At 41.9% G+C, this 8,442-nt stretch overlaps 2 protein-coding genes and 1 long non-coding RNA gene across 3 annotated transcripts in view; all 3 read left to right on the plus strand.

Annotated features, from left to right (window-relative positions):
* The window catches only part of LOC112484164 (mucin-16-like), a 4,525-nt gene extending 3,604 nt beyond the window's left edge, over positions 1 to 921 (plus strand). The window contains exon 8 of the mRNA XM_025050543.1: positions 779 to 921. Coding sequence (XP_024906311.1) covers positions 779 to 921 — 143 coding nt within the window. The remainder of the gene's footprint in view (positions 1 to 778) is intronic.
* Positions 922 to 1,001: 80 nt separating this feature from the next.
* Positions 1,002 to 5,189, plus strand: LOC112484163. Its single transcript, XR_003047906.1, has 4 exons — positions 1,002 to 1,068; positions 1,514 to 1,686; positions 1,979 to 2,014; positions 5,125 to 5,189. It is a non-coding gene; the product is annotated as an uncharacterized LOC112484163 (long non-coding RNA).
* A 1,903-nt stretch (positions 5,190 to 7,092) lies between these two features.
* The window catches only part of LOC107196135 (mucin-16-like), a 14,309-nt gene continuing 12,959 nt past the window's right edge, over positions 7,093 to 8,442 (plus strand). The window contains exon 1 of the mRNA XM_015594428.2: positions 7,093 to 7,248. The gene's annotated coding sequence lies outside the window, so the exon portion shown is untranslated. The remainder of the gene's footprint in view (positions 7,249 to 8,442) is intronic.

The following is an 8,442-nucleotide window of genomic DNA, read 5'->3' on the forward strand; positions in this document are numbered from 1 at the left end:
AAATATATATTTTTTTTTTTTTTTTTTTTTTTTTTTGCTAGGACAACTACAGTGGCCTCCACTCTGGCCTGCTACAGTCTTTTACACTGCAGCTTAGTGTCTCTCTCAATGTACCTCTGTACACATTATTCCTGTCTTGTTGACAATCTTTGGATGACAACCTACTTTAAAATTCACACCCAAACCCCTGTGCCATATAGTCACTGCCTCCCTTTCTTGGGCTCAGAGAGGATCCTTCCAGTCTTATGTCTATACTTCCACATGGCTGTAATGAAAAGACTTCAAGTTCCTTGAATGCAACTGCTCCGTCCTTCTGCCAGGCCTTTACCCAGGCTGTTCTTTCTACTTGAGTGCTCTTCCCATTTGCTCAGCTCCTGTCACCTAACTCTTACTCAGACTTTTGGTCACACCTGAAATGATGCTTCCTCAGGGAAGCTTTTCTCAGTCATTTGTTGGGTGCCCCTCCTAGAATGGCACATCCTCTTGGCTTCCCTTCATCATAATGCTCTTTTTACTTTCCTGGCCACAAGATTAGGAGACTATGCCATATTCATCTCTGGACCTGCAGAGCCCAGCACAGAGCTTCTTACACATTAGGTGTTCAATAAATTCTTGCTGAATTAATGAATAAAAGTTCCTTAAGTCTTAGGGATTTCATAATGTTCTCCTTTTCAACTGCTGCAGATCCTGGCTATACTTAGTTGACTGCTGGTGCTACACAGTTAGAGTACCAGGCGCCCTTTGTCCCAACTAGACATCTTTCTCTTCCCCCAAACAGCAGCTGCTGACCTCACTCTGGAGTCCTTCACCCTAAACTTCACTATCACGAACATGCACTACACAGAGGACATGGGGTATCCAGCTTCCTTGAAGTTCAACTCCACTGAGAAGATCTTACAGCACTGGGTGAGAACCCCTTGATGACCACCGTCAGCCCCACTTCATGCCTTTCCATGCAGCCCCTCAGGCCTTCTGCTCACCTCCACTTTTTTCCCTTTAGCTCCAGCTCTTGCTCAGTAAGACCAGTGTTGGCCTCCTCTACTCTGGCTGCAGATTGGCCTCGCTTAGGTGAGACTTTCAGATAGTGATTCATCAGGTCAAATAGACCCTCGTGCTAGCAGAACTCAATTCTTGGGCATGTTCCTAGCACCACTAGCTTCCAGCACCCACCATGATCCTTCAAGCCTTCTTTATGTCCAGAGGTGGTACGAATGCTCAAGGCTTAGAAAAGGGTCATCACGTTTATAGTTTATGTTATTCAGACACTATTTTATTTTAAATAAAGCCTCTCCTATTAGAAGAACTGCATCTTGTCTGAAAATTCTAATTAAAGTGTTTACTGTCTCTAATTGTGATGGGGTCTTGGATAAGAGACATTTGGGGGAGCCACCCCCCAAGGCCTTGGAGTTACCCTTTCAGCATTCTCTAAGCCTCCTCACTTCCACTTTCTTGCTTTCCACACCCAGAAGGACCCTCTTCAGTATTCCACATCCTAGTGTTCTTTCTTCCCCAGGCTTGAGAATCATGGAGCAGCCACTGGAGTGGACATTATCTGCACCTTCCACTCTGACCTCACAGGCCCAAGGCTGGACAGAGAGCGGCTCTACTGGGAGCTGAGCCATGAGACTCATGGTATCACCCAGCTGGGTTCTTTCACCCTGGATAGGGACAGCCTTCACATCAATGGTGAGGGGCTTAGCTAAAGCTGTGACCTTTCTCCCAGCAAGGGTTTTGTGTTGCCTCTGTTTCTCTAAAGTGAGTTCGATCCATCTTTTTCTCCTTCTGGTTTGTGTTCAATTTTCCTTATGATTAAGTAATCACTGGGTTCAGTCTCATTGCCTAGTTGCTCCCTCCTTGAACATTTCTCCACTGCCTATTCTCTCTACCTTTCTCTCAAAAATCTCTAAATCCTCCCTTTCCCTTAATCCTTTCTGTTCACCCCAACTCTTGTTCAGTTTCTTTCACCTTCTCACTGCAGGTTACACCTATGGAGCCACAGTCTTGACTACCACCAGTGAGTATTCTTGCTCCCAAATTCCTGGGTCTTGTCTCCACTGTAGTATTGGAGAGCAGTTGTTCTCCTTAATCTTCTGTCCTTGGTGCAGGAAACACCTGGAATGTCCCCTAAATCATCCCTTCTCTTTTTCCTGGGGTTCTGGAGGAGAGTTCCAGCCAAGGGTGAGAAAATCTTAGACACAGATATGTTTTTTCACCTCATTCTGACCATCACGTGGTTTTCATTTTAATTTTTTTAATCCTTTTTAAAAATCTCTGCTTATTATTCTGAGAGTTTTTCAACATCAATATTATACTTTTTTTTTTTTTTTAATTTTTCGGTGAACATTTACTTCAACTGACTACCTTCCAGGCACCAAATTACATATTGTATTAGTCAGATCAGGCTGCTGTAACAAAAATCCATAGACTGGGTGGCTCGAATCATAAAATTATTTTCTCACAGTCCTAGAGGCTGGAAGTCCAATATCAAGGTGCAGGCAGGGTTGGTTTCCTCTGAGGTTTCTCTCCTTGGCTTGCAAATGGCTTCTCTCTTGCTGTCTTTTCACATGGTCATCCCTCTGCACACACATGCCTGGCATCTCTCCATGTGTTTTAATTTTTTCTTATAAGGACATCGGTCAGATTAGAGGAACCCCCCCACCTCTATCAGTTTTAACTTAATTATCTCTTTAAAGGCCCTATCTTCAAATATAGTCATTTACTGAGGCAATAGTTATTAGGATTATAACATTTGAATTTTTTGGAGGATACAGTTCATCTCAAAATACATGCACTCTGTTCTTTAATTCTCACTACTACCATGGGACTCAGCTCCATTTTACAGATCAGAAAACTCAGGCTAAGAGAGGGCTTCCAACCTACACAGCAAATAAATAATAGAACTCAGATTTACTGTAGCTCTAAAACTTATGCCCTAACTCTCTATCATGAGTTAATCTATTCCAAAAGTCATATTTATTTTTGGTGCACACCAATTATGTTTGAGTTTATGGTCCAAATTTCCTTTGCATCTGAAGCACTGCAATAGAAACTATGTAGGTTTTTCAAGAATTAATTGCCCTTGAATTAAGGGTGTGTTTTCTCAAATGGTTCTTATGTCCATCACTGGTCTTTTACACCAAAGTGTCTTCTTTCACCTTTTCTATCCATGGCAGTGTTCTGGGCTCCTGAGGTTCAATAACAACACTATTTTCTCAAATGATATTAGAAAAATAAGTTAAAGTCAGCTCCATTGATTGTATTTTGTTTGTCACTCTCCAGTCCTTGGAATAGTTCTGGAGCATTATAGGAACAATTCATTGTACATGAATGGAACACAAAATGGATGGATAAAAGGAAGGAAGAAGTGATGAATAAAAGAAGGGAGAGAGAGAAGATGGATGAATAAGTGGAAAGAAGAAAAGATGTATAAAAAAAGAAGATAGAAGGAAGAAAAATGTATAAAATAGATGAAAGGATGAAAAGAGGAATGGGAGGAATGAAAGATGGATGGATAGATGGAAGAAAGGGAAGTATAGAGAGAGGATGCAAAGAAATATAGATGAAAGAAAGGGGGACAGAAGAAAGGATGGACAGAATGATACACAGAAGGAGGTATGAATCGGAAGAAACAAGAAAGGAAGCAATGAGATAGGAAGGAATGATGCATAAATGAATGATGAATAGATGAATTGATGGATGGATAAATAAATGATAGAAAAAAGTAATGGAAGGAGGAAGAAGAAAAGATGGAAAGACGAAAGTAAAGATGAAAAGGAAGGAAGGAGGAAGGAAGAAAGCATAGATAGATGGAAAGAAAGAAATAAGGAAAGTTGGACAGAAAGAAATTTGGAAGGAGTAGTGAACAGAATAGAGGAAGGGAGGGAAGTGGGGAGGTAAGCTTTTTTTCCCCAGAATTTTGTCTTAAACAAACATTTAGCCCCTGCATCACTTACATATTTTAGAGTCAAACCGTGGTGCTGCTGGTCTCATCTGCATATGTTCATTTATTCTACTTCTCTTGGGGTACACACAGGCCATCCAAACTATTGAGCACTGCACCAGAAGCATGAGTTTGAGCAAGAGCATAACAGGAGAGGTTATGAGCAAGAACTAGGGTCGAGACCAGAGTCTCCCTTCCTCCAGTCATGTGACTCTGAGCAGATGATCATTTCTGTGCTTCGATTTCCTCTTTTATTTAATGTGGATAATTCTAGTGCCCAGCTTATATTTATACATGTAAAAAGCTCCACCCATAGTAAGAAAGTATTTGCTTATTAATTTTATGTAATGAATCCTCACATAGAGTTTACTCTCTGCCTAGCACTGTGTTTAAGCATGTTACGAAAATTAACTTGTTTAAACCTCATAACAATCTTTGAAGTAGGAATCATTATTATCTCATCTTACAGATGAGTAAATTGAGGTGCAGAGAGGTTGATGATAGCTGCTAGAATTTTTTTAACCTTTCTTAAACCAATGCATGGAAGATTAGCATACTTGGTTGTAAAGGTAGGAGAGGATAGATAGATAGATGATAGATGATAGATAGATAGATATAGGTAGATAGATAGACAGATAAATAGATCTTCCTGTCCTTACAACTATGTATGCCAATCTTCCATGCAGTGATTCAAAAAGCCAGCAATCCTAACAGATATAGATATACATTTGGATATAGATCTATATCTTTCTATCTCTGGTACATTGTTTAGACATAAAAAGATATCTCTCTCCCTCTCTATTTATTGAAAAGAAGAGAGAGAGAGAGACTGAGGCACAGAGAGACAGAGAGAGAGAGCAGAAACAAAGATAGAGATGGGGAACTGATATCTGGGTTTTCAATTCCTCCATTAGTGTGGCAAGTTGGAGCCTTTCCTTTTGGGAACGTAGAAATCCACCAATGTTTTCACAGAGCCCTGACTCCTGCATCTGGGTAGAAATGGCCCATCTCAATGTCCTCAAATTATTAAGTTTTCTGTTACTTACTGCTGGGGTTGTCTCCATTAACAAGTGACACTCAGGCTTATTAGGAGGAAGACATGGGCCCTCCGAAGCCCCACTCTGAGGTAGACTTTGAGCCCCTGACCTCTCTGTGAGCCTTGACTCTCTTTGCACATACTATAGCTGTGGAAGTTAATGAGGAGCAATTTACACTTAATTTCACCATCAACAACCTGCGCTACTCAGCGGACATGGGCCGTCTGGGCTCCGTCAAGTTCAACATCACAGACACCCTCATGCGGCATCTGGTGAGAGGCCCGCTTAGCCCTCCCATCCCTTTGTGACACATCCTATGTATTGTTGCCTGCCTCTGACTACCACTAGCTCTCTCCTTTCTTTCCAGATCAGTCTGTTGTTCCGGAGGAGCAGCCTTGGTTCCCGATATGCAGGTTGCAAGGTCACCTCGCTAAGGTGAGAACACCCCCCACCATGACCCATCGCCAAAAGACATGGACTTCTGGCTGTCTTTTTTCAGCAATTTGTTCTTAGTCATTTTCTGCATTCATTTAAAAAAATATTACATTATTAATTTTTAAAATTGTGATAAAATACATACTGACGTGAACTTATTTATTTTAACCATTTTAAGTGTACAACTCAACGGCATCAATTACATGAACAATGTTGTGCAACCAACACCACTAACAAGTTCCACAACTTTTCATCACTCCAAGCAGAAACTCTGTACCCACTGGGCAATAATTCTCATGTCTCTAGGTCAGTTTGCATTCTGTTGGTATTTATGAAGCACTTCTCAATTCGTATTTATATTTAACTGACACTGATGTTGGTACAATTCCTCTGAGGCAGGTGGCAGGCACTACAGTGACAAGACTGGCACTTTCCTTGCCCTCATCTAGTGGAAAGAACAGACAATAAGCAGGAGAATAAATATTTAATTAAAGTGCTTTCAAATGTGATAAGGTGGTGTGAAGCATAAATAAGTAGAGAGTGATGGGAAGGGAGCTCTATCCAGGGGGACAGGGTAGCCTCTCTATGGAGGTGGCTTCTGAGCTGTGTTCCAATTGGCAAGAAAGATTTGGCCATAAAATTTGCTCCAGGCAGAGGGGACAGCATGTACAAAGGTCCTGTGGTAGAAATGAGTTTGTCACGTTCAATGAACAGCAAGGAGGCCAGTGTGGCTGGAGCAGAGAGAGAACGAGGGACAGAGAAGGAGGAGATGAGATGAGAGATATCATCAGAGTCTACACCATGTAGAGTTTTGAAGGAAGTTGATATTTTAAAAATCGTGGTGAAATACACATAACACAAACTTAACATCTGAACCATTTTTAAGTATACAGTTTGGTAGTATTACGTATATTCACATTGCTGTGGAATCAATCTTCAGAACTGCACAACTGAAACTCTATACTCACTAAACAACAACTCCCCATTGCTCTTTACCATCTTAGCACTCACCATTCTACTTCCTGTCTCTCTATGAACTTGACCGCTCTGAGTACTTCATATGAGTAAGATAATACAATATTTGTCTTTTTGTGACACTTATTTTGCTTACTATAGGTCCTCAAGTTTTGCCCATGTTCTAACATGTGTCAGAATTTTCTTCCTTTTTAAGGCTGAATAATATTCCATTGTATGTGTATATTGCATTTTGTTTATTAATTCATTGGATTTTTTTCATGGAGCAGGGAATGTGCTAAGTGCTAGATGTTCAACACAACAAAGTGAACCAGACTGTCCCATTTCCTGACCCCATGGAAGTCACTGTCTAGAGGAAATAGTGACAAATAATATATGCTCACATAGTGGGTGACCAAGGCTCTGATGGGTCTCTGACCCACTTGAGAGAGTACTTGGATGAGGGAGAGGTGTCTATTAGCTGAGACCTGAAAGAGGATCAGGAAATTGCCCAAGTAAAGAAAGAAAGGGAGAGACTTCCAGACAGAGGTCACAGCAAGTGCGAAGATCCGGGGTGAGGGAGTATGGCCAGGAAGAAAATCAGCAAAATGTTCAATGAGGCTGAAACACAGGATCTGAGGTGTGCAGTGACCACAGGTGGAGAGGTTTCAAATGGACTGCATTTCTCAAAGGTCAACCTCTTCTCCAGGTCTGTAAAGAATGGCGCCAAGACAGGGGTGGACTTCCTCTGCACCTACCGCCAGGCCCCCAGTGACCCAAGTCTGCCTGCCAAGCAGGTGTTCCATGAGCTGAGCTGGCAGACCCATGGCATCACCCGGCTGGGCCCCTACTCTCTGGATAAGGACAGCCTCTACCTCAATGGTGAGCGATTCTCAGCCTACCTCACTGGGGCTACCCTCTAACTCCAGCATGGTTTCCATTTGCCAGTTCTCTAGGGGAAAACTTGAGATACTCAGGTGTAAATCTCTATTCCACACAGACTCCCTTCCCTTCCAGCAACCCTGAAAGCTAATCCTTGATTAAACCCATTTTAAACCTGAATTAACTGAGACTTAGAAAGGTTGATTTGCCCAAGTGGATGTAGCTTGAGAGTGACAGAGCCAGGACATAATCCCCAGTTGTCAACATCTAACGCCATTCTAAGGGATACTTGGGGAAAGAAAATCCCACATCTCTCTCCCCTGCCTGCTTTCTTCTCACCCTTGCCCAGGGATAGTCTTCTCTCCTGGCTGTAGGTGAGATGTAAAAAAAGGAAGGCAAGCACTCTGAACATCTAGGGGGTCTGAGCTTTGGACACACTGGCCATCAGCTTAGATTCCAGGAAGAGACAGTGTTTAAGAAGGTGACCCTCATCTGGGTTCTGAGAGACAGCATGGCCATGGTAGGTTTATTGAAAAAAACTCAGCTTCCCTTTTTTCCACCTACAATCTAGAAATGGTACTCGACAACTCACACTTTCTTATCACCATTGACCCATCAAGTGGTCATGGAAACACTCCCATTTTTTATGACTTCCATTTTATCAAAGAAGGAGATTGAGGTACAGAGGAAGGAAGGCACCTGCCCACACCGAGAATAGGTTTGTAGCCAGTCTAGGTCTTGATGTCTTAAGTTCACATCTGTTCCATCTGTTCCCTTTGCCTTGGCCATCACAGGGACCAATTTAGGATTTCCCCCCCTTGAAAACTGCACAATTTACATGCTTCATTTTTTTTTTTTTCACAAACTCAGCATTTACCAAGCATCTACTATACACCAGGCCTTTTTGCCTGGCATCAGGGACACAGATAGGCTGCATATGCATCCTGTTCTAATGTAAGCTACACTGGCACAATGACCTTTTTGTTCAATGTATATTCCCCAAATGTAATAGAACTTGGAACATTGTAAGTCCTTAATAAATATTCATTGGATGAAAGGGTAGATTGGAGGAAAGGTGGGTGGAAGATGGTGGAGTAGATAAATATGTGGGGTGATAAATGTTTGAATATAAATGTGGTGAGAGTCTCTTCTTGGGGGCATGCTGGATAGGTGGATAAGAAAAGGTCATTCCTA

Source organism: Pteropus alecto, unplaced genomic scaffold (assembly GCF_000325575.1).
Source record: "Pteropus alecto unplaced genomic scaffold, ASM32557v1 scaffold820, whole genome shotgun sequence".
Classification (NCBI taxonomy): domain Eukaryota; kingdom Metazoa; phylum Chordata; class Mammalia; order Chiroptera; family Pteropodidae; genus Pteropus; species Pteropus alecto.